At 31.5% G+C, this 16,085-nt stretch overlaps 3 protein-coding genes across 4 annotated transcripts; 1 reads left to right on the top strand and 2 right to left on the bottom strand.

Annotated features, from left to right (window-relative positions):
* Positions 1–76: 76 nt before the first annotated feature.
* LOC126833058 (macrophage migration inhibitory factor homolog) lies at positions 77–1,739 on the bottom strand. The gene is made up of 3 exons (XM_050564180.1): positions 1,476–1,739; positions 1,215–1,387; positions 77–344 (listed from the first exon to the last, which is right to left on the bottom strand). The coding sequence occupies exons 1-3, from the start codon at positions 1,581–1,583 to the stop codon at positions 275–277; spliced, it is 351 nt and encodes a 116-aa protein (XP_050420137.1). The 5' UTR covers positions 1,584–1,739; the 3' UTR covers positions 77–274.
* A 440-nt stretch (positions 1,740–2,179) lies between these two features.
* Positions 2,180–3,960, bottom strand: LOC126833057 (uncharacterized). The gene is made up of 4 exons (XM_050564179.1): positions 3,798–3,960; positions 3,581–3,712; positions 2,584–2,766; positions 2,180–2,506 (listed from the first exon to the last, which is right to left on the bottom strand). Exons 1-4 carry the CDS (start codon positions 3,829–3,831, stop codon positions 2,406–2,408), a joined length of 450 nt encoding a protein of 149 aa, XP_050420136.1. The 5' UTR covers positions 3,832–3,960; the 3' UTR covers positions 2,180–2,405.
* A 208-nt stretch (positions 3,961–4,168) lies between these two features.
* Positions 4,169–14,800, top strand: LOC126832984 (E3 ubiquitin-protein ligase UBR2). 2 transcript variants are annotated; one of them, XM_050564054.1, is made up of 3 exons: positions 4,169–4,356; positions 7,674–12,876; positions 13,254–14,800. In XM_050564054.1, the coding sequence occupies exons 2-3, from the start codon at positions 7,690–7,692 to the stop codon at positions 13,554–13,556; spliced, it is 5,490 nt and encodes a 1,829-aa protein (XP_050420011.1). In that variant the 5' UTR covers positions 4,169–4,356; positions 7,674–7,689; the 3' UTR covers positions 13,557–14,800. The 2 variants fall into 2 exon arrangements, with proteins under 2 accessions (XP_050420011.1, XP_050420012.1); XM_050564055.1 differs by lacking the exon at positions 4,169–4,356 and adding an exon at positions 4,371–4,649.
* Positions 14,801–16,085: the final 1,285 nt, after the last annotated feature.

Below are 16,085 nucleotides of genomic sequence, written 5' to 3'. Positions count from 1 at the left end.
CGAATGTCTCGTTCACGACCCGTTATCGATTTTTTGTTTGTAGGATAATAAAAAATAAATGAAAAAACGAAAAAAATTAAGTTTTCAATTGCAAATGCAATTTTTTCATAAAAACAGTTAAAACTTTTTTTTATAATGTCGAAATTATCGATTTCAAGAGGATACATTTAAAATTGTAATAAAATTGACGATTTTTCTTTTAATGGCTTATACATTTTTGAAATAAACATTGATCGATAAATTCATATCTACACAGCTTGAGTTCATACAATTATTATTGTATAAAGGTTTTTCCATTGACTCCAGCGTGAAACGGTTCAACCGCAGTAAAAGCAATAGAAATTCTGAAATGACGATGAAAAAAATTATTACAAATATTATATACATATTATTTATTAACATAGTGGCTATTTTGTTAATGGTTTTTTAATGCTTATAAAATAAATAAACTGCTAGTAAAGCGTAAGAGGTTGTACGATGGTTAGTTGTAGGGCGGTCAAAGGTTAAAACAAATACTTTGATTTGTTGAGATTTTTATTTTAATCCGCTTTGTCTTCCTGTTTAAGCAAAATATCTGTCATAAATGCAGTTGTGATCACAAACTATTTTTTTACAATTTTGATTTTTGTTATACCTACTCCTAAATGTAATTATTTTTTGAATACGATAATGAAATCAGATTTAGTCGGTCAAACTCACTTTTGATGTTCTTAGTTTTATTTTTTTTTTAATATAAGAATTGACCTTTTTATTTTCAAAAAAAGTTTATAATGAAAGTGCATAGCAACATAGATTTAAATATTTACACTAGTATATTATGTTTGATACAAATTAAATTTATTATACCTATTTAATTACTAGTAGTATTTAATATATGATAATATTATTCTTAATTTAGAACTACTCTAAGCAAAAATCTTGATTTTAGGAAAATGTTTCTTTATAAATTGATATATTTTTTGTTTACACATTAGGAGTTTATGTATTTGCAAGTAAAAAATAATAACCATCTTAATTTATAAATACTTACCTAAGAATTGTTATAACTGATCACTTTAAGGTTCGGTGAAACTTTTGAAAGATGAAATTTAAAAATTGTGGTATTTTTAATTATTATACTTATAATATATTATTAAAAACAATTAGGTCCAGTCATTTTTAGAATTTGATTTTTATATTGTGCCTGGACTGAGAACTTTTCCCAGATGATTTACCTGTCGTCGTTGATTTTTAAATATTTTTTTATCAACGGAAACAACGCAGCCGAATGATTCTTGTTGTCGATCGGATTTATCCCGTCTACACTTTGAAGCACCACAAAGGCAGCCGGTTGTTCAGAACCCGCCACAATCATTGGTTGATCCGCGTTTACAAATACCGCAATTTCCTGTTAATAATAAATATTATAATAATCAACACATTTTTAAGTTAACACAAACACACACAATAAACTGACAGTTGAAGCAAATACTCACAGACGGTGATTTTTTCAACGACCTTGCCACAGCTTCTGTACTTTCAGCTAAAAACGCATCGTCGACCGCAGACAATGGAACATTGGTTTCGACTTTCAAAAAAGACATATTTTACAATATTATTTTCGTTTGTTAATCAAGAAAATTTTAATGGGTACAATAGTGACTCAGGTCAATTTTCAGGCGTCGTTAAACAAGTATGAGGCGCGCCGGCTTAAAGGTCTCTATTAAGCTTGAGTTGTAATACCTAGTGTCTGTCAATTGAATGTTGTTCGCATTATGTAACAGATAAAATATCAAAAAAAAAAAAAGTGATTAATAGGTTGGTTAGTAAAAAAATGCTTTTTATGTACGTATATAATTATATAATACTATTTCGATTTATGTACGTATGCATTAATTATTTAAATCTTCAAATGATGATTCTGTCTGATAATTTTTCTTTTGCCAATTTATACAGCTTTCATATGTTTAACGTTATGTACTTCTATGTAATTTAAACTCCTCATAATAATTTCTAGTTAACAGACAAGAAAAAAAAATGTCTATTTGATAAACATTAGTAACATATATAAAAAAAAAAAGTAAAACTTATATTAGGAAGTTTTTTTTGCAGCGTCGTACATAATCATACAAATAATGTTTTAATTAAAATATAATATTTTGTTTATTAATAAAATATAAATCTATTTTATTGGTTTATAAATATTAACAAAATTTCAACTAATTATTATTATATTATTGTTATACATATTAACACAATTTTAAAGGCCCAATTACAATACAAACACCATTTACTTTCTATTACTAGTGATAGAAACTGATAAAATGTATTAGTTTCTAATAGTTTCAATAGTTTGCCCGTCGCAGATGTCGCCTGTGCACCAACGGCGTCTTACATCTTTAAGAAACACATATTTTGTAACTGAACTAATAGTAGTCTGGAATAGGCGCACAAGCAATTTTTACGAATTCATCATAGTTAATTTTACCATTTGGGTTGACGTTGGCTTCTCGAAAAATTTGTTCAACTAAAACACAATAACATAGTATTAGGTATCTATATTATATTTGTTTAGTTAACAATTCAATTTTTTAAAAAGCTAACCTTCTCTACTGCTTAAACGTTCTCCCCATCCTTGTAATAAATGTTTAAGATGTTTCCCATAAATAGTACCACTATGATAACGATCGTTAGCTTTAAATGCAGCTAAAATTTCATCAGGTAATTTTTCGACGCGACAGTGATTATGCATTACTTTGAGAAAATCCGGAAAATGTAATTTTCCATCTGAAAAACGGAAAAATGCAGAGTTAACAAAAACAGCATGTACTCAATAATCATATATAAATGCCAAAACCAATAAAAGAATTTTTAACATTAATTACTATTGATTTGTGATGATATTAAATTAAAAAAAACTTTGCAAAATGTTGACTATTTTGGACGGCCTGATTTCAATTAGTAAAAAGTCTGTCGACTTCATTACTAGGTTTTGTTGGAACTGATTTTCATTAAAAAAAAAGTAATGTTTACTTCTAATAAAAAATTAAGATTACAAATTTCTCAATTATAAAACTTAATTTGTTAGTCATAAAAAACGGCCAAATATCGGTTTTCAACAAAAACTAGAAAAATAAGCTCACTCTTACATTTTTTTTAACTGAATTGATCCCCTGTAATCAACATTTTGTAAGCATTTTCAGTGTAAATAGTAAAGAAAATAGATCTTTTTCAACCTATTTAAAAAAATATCTTTATATCATTTATTTGTACAAGAACACTTATGATGAGTTGCACAAAACTTTGTTTGTTCTATAAAACATTTTCTTGAAACAATTGGACTATTAACAGCTTATGAAATAATAGAATAAAGTTGTATTCAATCTAGTATATGGCACCTATAAAAACATATGGCCATAGTTTTTCAATTTCCTTTCTTATTTTTACCGTCCGACCAAATAATCAGGGCTTGATAGTAACAGGGGCAAACAATGTATGTTTTACAGTTTTAAATATTGTCCAATATTGTTAACATTTTCCTTTTTAAGTTCTACAAGTGTTTCAGCCCTTGATAGATTTATTTGTACCGAGTTTACTCAACTGTTTTCAGAAAAATATTTCTTAAGTTCTGTAATTGTTGGACTCATTCCCAAAGACCTCATAATAGTGCTGAGTTCTTCCAGTTTGTTGATGGTACCTTCTCTGGCGAACAGGTAAAAACATTCTCTGAACTCTAGAAAAGTATGACAACAAACGAGAAAATTACTAAAACGTTTTCCTGTCTGAATACTGCATTACAAATAATATTGCTGACATACCATCGATATCTTCCTCTTTGAAATGATGAGCCATTTGAAATAACTTATTTTTGGAAATTTGCTTACGGTGTTTCGGTGAAAATGTAATGTTTTTGTAATTTGTATCATAGATTAAAATTTAAATATATTTAATCTATGTTTGTATTTTGTACTGTTATGTTTTTATTGTTTGGCATAATTTTATCAACATTCATCTGAGATAAGTCGACTATGGACCATGGTCGTCGTTACCAGGGCTGTTATCCTGTGGTAACCTGGACGGAGACACTTACCGCGGTCCAACCGTATTAACGACAAAGAAGTTAGCTCTGGTAAAATGCATTGATAACAAAAACATTAACAATACAATACACACATAAGGGACTGGGCCAGCTGTTCGAGATCACGAATAGTCTTGCTATTTTTATCAAATAAAAAAAGTTCAATCCAATGTAAAAGTGAAAATATCTCGTATGAGTGAAAACGTAGATGTTTCACTATTAGATCTTTGTTGCGTCGTACAAAATATCACGGTGGACACGGGGAATATTGTACAGAGTTTAACGACAACCGATAAATTGTGAGTATTGGCTGTGTTTTGAAATCGCTGGGTGCTGCTTATTATTTTATCGATACGCCAAAGATGTGTGTTTGTGTGTGTGAGTGTGAGTGGTGAGTGTTAGTGTATGATACATATGTTTGTACGTATTGTACTGTTGTCCCAAAAGTGCTGCTGTGGATGATGATAGTGCATCGGATTGTTGGTGCAATGGTCATTTAGCAGAATATACTTCTGTGGCTCGTTTATTTGGAATAATATTTTAATGTTTATAGTATTACAACATTCACAATAGGCACATTGATCATCAATAGGTATGTTATCATATTATTATCCTTTTACCAGGTCTGATTTTTTGCCTCTTGTCTTTTTTTACAATAACTGTTGTTTCGCTTTGGTCAATATAATACATTTTATAGTATTTCATCAGATATAAATTGCTAACGTGGGTGTTGGGGATGTTTGGTCACGTTAAAAGTCATTCTCGTCATACTAATTTTTCATTACTGAGTAACTTATAACTGAGTAACAAATCCTTAAACATTGCCGGCATCATATCTATTTTTCTTTAGATATCCTAAATATAATCTAATGACAGTATTTATCAATCGGTCAATACCAAATTCCTGTAATGATTAGATAATGGAATCATCTAATAGGTATAGTAGTCATTTAATTGATTTCCTTGTTACACAATTATTGAAATATAGAAATATTACTATTATTACTTTTATGTCATAACATATGTATGAATTTGGTGTACAATATATTTTAAAAGTATCATAGTCTACTCGTTTTGCTACAAATTTGGGTAATGATTTGTCTTAGTATAATAGCTATAAATTAATTTTTTAACAGTTTTATCATTACAATATAAACTAAATGCATTCATTAACTACAAAATATACATTTTATCTTTTGTGAACAATTATTTTCAACAAAATCCCATTAAAAACTGCATTCAAATTAAGATTTTTATAAATATAACAACCAAAAAAATTGGAAACTTTCCAATTTTATTGAATAAAGCATTCCAATAATCATAGAGAATATTTTTCTTTGTTAAGGTGTAAGATGAAAGTCATTTACGACTAATCTTTGTCTATCCTAATTAATATTTATTTTATTTAATAGAATAAATGTTTAAATTTAATATACATTTTTGTATGACTTGTTTAAAAGTGTCTTACATTTCATTCATTCTATTAATGGACTATCTAATTATTTTTTAATAATTTTTTTATTTCTATTAAATAAACTACTATTTACTACTATAGCATGAAAATAATAATACTTATTTATTTTGTTGTACAGAACTAAATAAATGTAGACTGGCTACTATACAAATAGAAATATTGCATATTTTACTTAGGTATTCTTATTATTTTTTACACATTTTTAATAATCACTTATTTTTTCCTGTTATTAACAATTAGGTAATTTTTGTTCCAATTAAAAAATATATATATAAATATCAAAAAAAGGTATTATTTTTATTTTTACTATCTTTTTTGGCCTCCATTATAGATTTTTATCATTTCCTCTAAGATCAAGGCCGTAAATGCTACCTGGTACATTGTTTTAAATAATCATTGAAGTACCTACTCTAAATAAGGTATGTGGAATGCAACTATTGTCCTTTTTATCATAATATGTGTTATTATTATTCTGAAGTGCTCGTTTTCCTATTTTGCTAATATAGTCAGATAAAAATGCTGTAGTAAATAAAATATCATTTATTTCCGTAGAGTATTTCGTAAAGTTTTATAAACTTGAAAGGAGTTTATTGTCTTGTCATATCATCATAAATAACATCAGACAAATTGAATGAAATTGGAATTTTTCCATCAAATCGTTGAAAACCCAACTAAAAAAACAAATTTCGAAATTTGAATAAAATAAAAATCCACATGCAATTATTTATATAATTTTAACTTGAATGATTTGAAAGACGTGAAAGTGACAAAATCACTAGATATCGGGATTCTTAATGTTTATTAATTATATATAGTATATTATGTTATTAGTATTTTATAAATCTGTTGAAGTTGAGTAATAAAACATGACAAGTGTATCATTATGTATATTTATCGTTAATGTGATTCTTATTAATCGTCATTTACTTATTGGGATTACGTTAGACCATAAAGTAACGGTTTGTTTTTTTAATAATTATCTCAAGAGTCTATTGTAAAAGATAAACTACCAAGTTCATAAAATTATTGTGATATGGTATTAGTGTTGTGATTTTGTACATCATTGAAACAACAAGTGATTAGTTTGTTAACAATAGCCAAACAAAACAACATATTCATGAGTTTTAACATTTTTTATAAATACATTTTTTTATTAAAATTTAATATTTTTTTTTTCTTTTTGATACATAAAGTTATAATGTAATTGAGTAATCAATGTCTGAAAGTTTTAAATTATTTTAAATATCTTTTAGCTATATGTCGCTATAAACCGGGATGGTGTTAGTTACCTTTTACAACCTAGAATAAGGTTTAGGGTTTGATGAGGGCATGAGAGGGAAGAGGGTTGAAAATAAATCACAAGTCCCAAGGCCGCTCCTGATACAGAAACCCTCCTAAACACATTATTTAACTATACAACACGCTTTAACGCATATCAACAACTTTATGTGGGAGTTTTTTACATAACATAGTACTTACCTAAATACAGTATAACCTCAAGAAAATATCATTATTGCTTTTTTGTAGTTGTACTTTCAGAATTTAGGTCTTTTTTACTATATTATAAAATTTACATAATCGATCAATCATAATGTTCAGTTCTCTACGGATGCACATGAAAGGAAAAAAACAATTAATAATATGATTAACATAATATATGTTTACAAAAGATTTATCAAGATCCTACTTAAGTCTTATTAACTTATCTGTGAGTGTTAACAATTTGTTTTATCAACAACACGGTGCCCATCTATTTGTTTTTTATGCTTTGTCAAAACAATTCATGAGTTATGTACATTGACCATTACCTAATAGTTTTGGTGATTCTATATTCAATTAATTTTTTCGTTAACTCAGGCAGTAAGTTGTTATCATATATATTTGCACAAAAAATTATTATTTTAATTTTTCCTACTCTAATGAGTTAGTATTCAAAAATATTAATGTAGGAAACTGCATAAAATTAACGCGAAATACATTTTTCATCGACATAATGTGTATTAAGTTAAAATAAGTTTTGTGCAAACCGTGTTACAAAATATTAAATTTTGAGTGAGATTTGAATTTTAAAATGGTTTATTGTAAACCTTAACCCATGTTGAATAACAGGTATGTTATATTAATTCAACGGTATTTTTGTAGGTAACTCCATGTCATAATGAGCGAGTTAGATACTCCGATGGAAGTAGATGAAAGCGCTGATCCAAAGGAGCAAGAAAAACATGTCAACATTGTTCCCGAATGGTTGGACAAATTTCAATCAAATACATTGGTCGAGACCGATTTCCGAAATTACTGGAAGTATTGGGTACCGCGCATACTAAAGCCAGAAGTACATGTCAGCTCGTTAGAATGGTCTTTTAATGAACAGAAAACTGAAGAAATATTATTCAATACACTCGAAGAATTCATTTGCAATGGAAACAGTATTGAAGTTTTACAAGGTCTCACTCAACAAAACTATCCACCGTCCGTGTGTGGTCGAGTGTTTAAAATGGGTGAGCCGACGTATAACTGCCGTGAGTGCGGAATGGATAGTACATGTGTACTATGTGTTGATTGCTTCAAGCGTTCCCCACATAGAAACCACAAGTACAAAATGGGTACATCGTACGGCGGAGGGTGTTGTGACTGCGGTGATATAGAAGCGTGGAAACAAGACGCTTACTGTCAGACTCATAAACTTGGTTTGGAGAAAAAAAATGTCAATATGAACGTGTTGACAAACGATATGGAAGAAAGAGCTCGATTGGTGTTCGGCTTTGTCCTTCGCTACGCTCGTACCCTTCTTACGTTAGAACATCCTCCAATGTTGCCCACAGAATTAGACACCGACGGTAAGGGTCATGATTTGTACAGCATATATGTTAATCAAGAAGATAGTTTCTGTACTGTTCTCTATAATGATGAGACTCATACTTTTGACCAAGTAATAACTACTCTTTCCAGATTTATTAAATGTCCACAACGAGAATCTATTGATTATGTAACATCTATTGACCGAGAAGGAAGAGCTGTTGTTAAATGCGCTGGTTTTCTCCATTGTAAAGACTTAAAAGAGGAAATTGAAAAATACACATCCCGTCACGGCGGCAAACCGTTGAAAACTGTTGTTGTCCATTCTCACGTGATTGCTCATCAAATATACGCTCTTAGATTACTGACGTGGATGCAAAATTTATTAGGATATTCAGAACGTTTAAGAGCCGTTTTTACAGAGGTTGTCCTTGCTCAAAGTCCATCAGAAAGTTGTATAGTGGAAAGTATTTTACGCAAAGACACTGCGTTGTGGAAATCTGCAAGACTACATTGGCATAAACTTTTTATCGCTGGCATGTTTATTGAATATGAAAATAAGAAAGAGTTTGCCAAAGTATTTACCAAAAACTACGGAGCGATTATGAAAGATTTTATTAACGACGATCACGATTATTCTTATTCCGTCGCTTCGTTGGGAGTTCAGATTTTTACTGTTCCCACTTTAGCTAATTACTTAATGGCTCATCACGATGTCTTATACCAGTTGTTGAACACATTTCTCTCGGAGTGTTCGCACAAAGTAAACAAACAAGGAAAATTAGAATTTGAACGAAACACTTCTACGATGCCGTTTAAAAGAGCTCAACATGTTCTTGGAGACATTCGATATTTATTAGGCTTCGTGCCCGATAAGTGGAATCCAGAGTTAAGAGTGTCTTTCTGTCATGCTGTGTCGCTGGTACTCAAGATACTTAATTATATGCAAAACATGGACACTGTAACCAGACAAGTCGGCCAACATATGGAATATGAACCGGAATGGGAGACTGCATTCAATTTGCATATCAAGTTAAGGCCGTTGATAACAAAAATCTTATTATGGTGCGGATCAGATTGTTTGGTATTGAAAAAAGTTTATAGGATGACGTTGAAGAAAATTTGGGAAAATCCAATTTTGGATCCCAACAGACCTACTGCAGTCAAAGAACTAATCGATCGCAAGGTAACATGCATAGATTACGATGTGTCGACAGAGCCAGTATCCATACACCTTCCATTATCCAGATTCCTCGCCGGTCTACATTTGTACTTGGATCGCTACGGTTTGAATTTCGATCATTCGGAACTGCAAACGGCCAGACAAACTCCTGAACAAATAATTGAACCTGTTCTACGTGCTCAAGTGTTAATATCGCAAGTACACGCGGGAATGTGGAGACGAAACGGTTATTCATTGTTAAATCAAATATACCTCTATCACAACGCCAAATGTCGCATGGAAATGTTAGACAAAGATATTGTGTTACTCCAAATGGGTGCATCATTGATCGATAGTAATGAATTTTTAATTCACGTTTTGAATAAATACAATTTACTGAAATGGGCACAACCAAATTTCGAACTTAATTTATTGAACGGCTCAGAAGACGAATCTATTCGACAAACTATTAGTTTAGTAGAAGAATTTTTAACACTTTTAATAACTATTGTCGGTGAAAGATATACCCCGGGCGTGGGCCAAGTTAATTTTGATGACTGTATTAAAAAAGAGGTAATACAACAACTTTGTGTAGAACCTATGCCACATTCAGAATTGAATAAGACGCTTCTTCATATTGTAGATGACGAAGAATGCTTAGAGAAAGTTATCAACGAGGTCGCAGTATTCAAAAAAACTAGAGGTAAAGGCGTTTATGAATTGAAACCAAACTATTATGATGACTACAATGTATTTTTCTACCATTATTCGAGGGAAGACATGTCAAAATCAGAAGAAGAACAGCGCAGGCGAAGAAAAGCAGCCAATGAACTAGAATGCTGTCCACCCCCTAGTTTACCTCTTTTTAGCGAAGCTTTTAAGAATGTTGCCAATTTAATGCAATGTGATATTATGTTTTATATTATTAAATTGTTGTTGGACAGAACAGTAAATTTGAGAAGTAGAAGTTTCTCAGAATCTCAGCTTCATAAAGTGCTTCATCTCATTGGCTATGCACTTCATGAAGAAGAAAAACAACAAAGTTCATCTTTTAATTTTACAGAACGTTCTGAATCTTATGGTTTAGAAGCGGCACTGGACGAACTGAGAAAAAGTCCTAGAGTCGAAGCCTATAAAGATTTGGCTATATGGACATTGAACAAGTTCAAGCAAGTATCGGCCCCAAGACGAAAAAGTAAAAAAACAGTGGAAGTAGAAGAAATGGAAGATGATAAAACAGAAGACGCTGAAATAGAAAAACAAAAAAGAGCCAAATTAGCCGCCGAACGACGAGCGGCCGTAATGGCCCAGATGGCACAAATGCAGAATAACTTCATGAAAGACAATGCGACATTATTTGAAAACACACCTACGTACTCAGAATCACATCAGGACTCCACTAGTATGGACATTTTAGAAAACATTGGAGAGTTGTCCGTAGCTCTTGGGCCTTATCAAACGTCGTCTAGTACTTTTGACAATAGATACACGTGCATATTATGTCAAGAGGAACAAATAGTAACGCACGATAGCCAAGCGATGGTTTTAGCTACGTTTGTACAAAAATCATCTGTTCTCTGTCAAGTAAGATGCAGTCCAGAAACCTTCAGCGACAACACACCCGACCCATACTATATACCGGCTAGTTTTGGTCCATCACCTCATATTTCCACGTGTGGACATGTCATGCACGTTGCTTGTTGGCAAAAACATTTTGACATGATTTTAGCCAAAGAAAACCGAAGACCATACAGGTTGAGACATTCGTTAAGTTTTGATGTTCACAAAAATGAATATTTATGTCCACTGTGCGAAGGTCTGTGTAATGCGGTCATACCATTATTACCGCCAATTTCAAGTTTCACGGAACCGGAAAATATGAGGACCTTCGAGAGTTTAACATTTGAGAGTTGGCTAGAAGGACTAAACATGGCGTTAAAACAAAGTAAAGCAGCTAGGCCGAAAACTAACACCGATAATTCAGAAGTTAAACAAGTAACAGGACCGGGTTCGACATCTGTGCGACCGACAACACCGGAAGTAGTAGAACCGTTACAGCGGCGGAGTCCAGTGAGAAGGGACGCTTTGTTGCAGCAGCACGGTGCGGCCAATTTGACGGCAGGCAACAACCTGGCCCAAGTGATTGTAATCCGAGATAATACCGAATTTCAGCCGGACGAAGAAGACGAAGAAGTAGAAGTTTTACCACCAACTAATAAATTTTCAATTGAAACCCATGATTTTATTATGCAAATATTAATGTTTGACAAGTCGTCTCCAACGTCTGTACCCAAAGTATCGGTTTATAAAAATAGTGAACTCTCTACCAGTTTGGTAGACACAATATTGAAGTTCGCCCACAGTACATACTCCAAAGGCACAGGCGTGAACCCACACCCTGATAACAACCAAATACCCTTGATGACGTGGAAAGCCTGTGCTTACACGATACACTCAAACGAAGTGATTCTTCGCTATAAGAATAAACCTCTTTTGGGAGAATTATCCTGTAGACAAAGAGATTGTTTAGAAGCGTTGGTTCGTGTTTCAGCCGTACTTAGCTCAACATGGAAAAAAGAACATGAAATAAATTTACATGCCCTACGATTGTTGTCATTAGCAATCGATAATGGTGGCAGCAATACAATCGGCATATTGGATTGGGACGCTTTTGGCATGTTGGTGTCGTTAACTATGACTTTACCGAGTATATATTATACAGAAGTACCAGGCCCAGCTCCGAGGGGGACAATGTTGGACCTTCACACTCTCCTATTGATGTTTATCGCCAACTTGGTGCAGATAATTTTAACCATTGAAATTGTAGAAGAAACTGACAATGTGCTTGAATTGGACCCAGAAGAATCTGAAGATACTGCTTGCATAGCTAACTTAGTGTACAAACTCCGGGGTGTTAACATCAAGAATACCGTTGCACTTTGGAATGTGATGGAGACTTGCTCAATACCTTTTTTGCGATGTTGCACGTTGTTCTATCATTTCCTAACTGGCATACCAGCTTCCGGCGTCTTGACAGAAGTCAACGGCGATACCTACCACAATATGTGTTGTTACCTAGGACTTCCGACTACGTGTAATGAACTATTGAACAAACCGTACGTTGAGACATTGATAGACAAATGGGCAACTAACGACAAACTGTTGAGGATCAGACGCGGTGAAAAATTACCATTCAAAAATTGGACACAAGTGAATGAGTTGGTTCAACTACCAGACGATTACAGTGAGCTGATTAACACTGTGTCAATGTTTACGTGCCCGAATAGTGATCACGAAGACTCAAGAAATCCGACTATGTGCTTAGTATGTGGCGCGATGCTTTGTTCACAGAGTTACTGTTGCCAAACCGAACTTAAACGTCTCTTGGTGAGATAATTGGATTTGTTACCCATTTAGGGCAGTGTGATTTTTTCAATCAATCAACTATTAGAAAAACTAATAATTGTACGATTAATTAATTTTTCTTAAAGTTCTTAGCAATATTATAAATTGATTGATCTGAGATCGATCAGTTCAAAACCATGTTGGGCAAAATTTAAATTGAATATTCATTTTTTATTTAAGAATAAAACTATTTGCAACTCGATAAACAATAATAGATAACAGGTTTATTTATTATTAATAAAAAACTTATTGTATTTTGTCCAGACAAAAAAAAAACAATCGCACAGCCCTAAATAATAACAATATATGTATTATATTATATTACCTAAATTTAAAAAAAAACTGCTTCTTCATTCTAGGTGGGTGCGTGTTCGAGTCACGCTTACACGTGTGGCTGCGGTGTGGGAATTTTCTTGCGAGTTCGGGAATGTGAAGTCCTGTTGTTGGCCAGCCCGAACAAAGGATGCTTTATCACGCCGCCGTATCTGGACGAGTACGGCGAAACCGATCAAGGGCTGAAGCGAGGAAACCCGTTGTACCTGTGCAAAGAACAGTATCGCAAATTACAAATACTCTGGTTGGGCCATGGGTTGCACGAAGAGATTTCGAGGTATTTGGATTCCACGCACAACCTGATACCCACCACTTGGCAACACATGTAAATCAAAGCGTTCAACCCCTCCCACCACCCTGACGATATTGCTCTACCATGTCTTTAGATCATAACATAGTGTAGTTTACGTTTAAATTAAATTACATTCGAGATATGATAATAAATAAATAAATTAAAAAAAAAAAACAATAATAATCGTGTGTGTTACGTATTAAAATAAAATGTGTCTAATATTATTGTTTTATTTTTTTAATTTAGCATTAGGACTGTATATGTTACATGTATATATATACATATATGTACACATTTACGATATTATATTATTTCAAATATATATAGAAAAGTAATATTAAGTAATTTTCTGTTCTTTTAACTATTTGATTAGATATGAATATTACTTTTTAAAACTTTTACATATAATTTATAGATTTATTTTCTTATTATTATAAATTAACCATAAGGCACTTAGCGATAGAAAACTATAATTATGGTTACCACAGACGTAATCGGTGATTAAGATTTATTACTAAATATTATATTTAGGTAGTCGTTTTTGTTTTTTTTTTTTTACCAAAATAACCAAACTCAAAATAAACAATATACGAAACTTAAAAATTTGATTAATTCATAATTTGTATTTATTTTTATCTTGGACGACTTCCCTATTTTGTTGTATAAATATAATTTATGTGTAAAATATTTTTATTATAATTTATTCTCAAATGTAACCTACCCTTTTGTTTTAAGAAAAATCTAACCAACCCGTTCCTACCGATAACTGATAAACGACCCATAGTCACATCATGTCAAACGGCGGTTACGTGTCGTGTAACATGTTCTATTCATGTGAGTGCACGGGGTTTAGGTACATCAAATTTTATAGTGCAAAAAATAACTGCTCGATGTGTTGTATCAGCCGAATCTTTTTTTTTTTTTGTACTACTTGTAAGACTTAACAATCTCTTTGTGTCAATAACAATAAAACAATGTCAATATTGATTGTTATCTACAGACGCATTTGATCGGACAACAACATTGTCCAAACGTCGAGTAGGTTACCTACTTGTACAAAATATAAATAATATATTATATTTAATATTGTATGAATAGAAAAACAAATTATAATGTTGTATACTTGACGATTTCTTTTACCGTGTTGGTGTTGCGTACAATATTTTTTTTTGTCAATTGAAATCAGAAACAAATGTTATTTTTTAAAACTAACCTTTATACCTAAAAATGTATGAAATATTAACATTGTAATAATAACGTTCATAAATATATTTTATTGTATAATATATATAATTAAAATTTATCGTGTTAAACTTTTGAAATGATTAATTGATTTTTAATTGGTAGTCATAAAATGTACACTTAAAATCATTAAGTTTTTTTTAAATTGTAGTTGGACTGAAGCGGATTTATACAGGTTAAACACTAAACAAATGTTAAAAAACAAACAACCAGTTTGTTAATTTATCACATCCAACCTTGTTCTTCTATATTGTCCCAAACTACAATCTCGCATAAAATATATACTTACTTATTTCTTATTGTTATATTCAACCTTACACGTTTATTTTCAAAAAAATCAGGCAGGCTTAATCTAACCCTAAAAAATTATTTTGGATAATTGTTATAAGATACCAGAATGTCCAGTGTAATGAGTAATGGTCAATCTTCAGTTTCTGTAGGTTAAAGACTAATTTGTTTAGTAGCCATTTTAATTCAGTTTTTTCTTCAGAAAATCTTGATTTGACTAACGTGCGTTTCCCATGTGTAAATTCTGTTAGTATTTCATGTATACAATTTTCTGTTTATAAAATTTTGAATATACATTTTTTTTTAATTCCTGTCAATGGTCTGGTCCAGATAGTGTACCAAAAAATCCTTTTAAAGTAAGTCCTGTAAGTACTCGGTACATCCATTATTGTTGACTGTTCATATAATCTTTAAGCGTAAACGCCAGTGTTAAGCCCATTTAATAAACTTGTTTGTTTTCTTTAGTAGCAAATTGACTTATTATTTTATTACTTATTGACTTAATTATCGTTGATAATTTTTTAATTTTCTAATATTTATCCGTTTACAGATAGTGCAGATTATTCCAGGAATATATCATTGAAGTTTGTAAACGATTCGATTAGTTTTTGGCAATACCTATATCTTAAAATTAGTAGTTTTCAAGTTGAAAAATATTTATACATTTTTAGGATGTTTTTATTTTATTTCAATGTATTGTTGGCTGTGAATTTTAGGTTTTTGTCGTGGGACTCCCATTTTTTTATTTACTTAACAACAATAATTTATTCAAGCATTATTATTCTTGTGAAGTACTTAAAACATAATACAATGCCGTTTACCTACCTACGCCTCTCCTGGCTGTTTGCTCAACGTTGTTTTTCTCGTGAGAAAGTTCAAATATCAATTAACTCTAGTCAACTATACAGCCCAACAAGCGTAAAACAATATAGTAATGTATGAGTAATAATACCAGTTATTGTATACACTTATTTGGATGCCGGCAAAAGGCCTCTTGTGGGTGTACCTAATATATATTGTGTTTACATCATTATGT

Source organism: Adelges cooleyi, unplaced genomic scaffold (genome assembly GCF_023614345.1).
Source record: "Adelges cooleyi isolate 19-005CV unplaced genomic scaffold, UGA_ACOO_1.1 ACOO_flye_CR_arks_rails_tigmint_CR_PRNA_168, whole genome shotgun sequence".
Classification (NCBI taxonomy): domain Eukaryota; kingdom Metazoa; phylum Arthropoda; class Insecta; order Hemiptera; family Adelgidae; genus Adelges; species Adelges cooleyi.
Note: the sequence above shows the minus strand (reverse complement) of the source record. Positions and strands in the feature narration are given on the sequence as shown.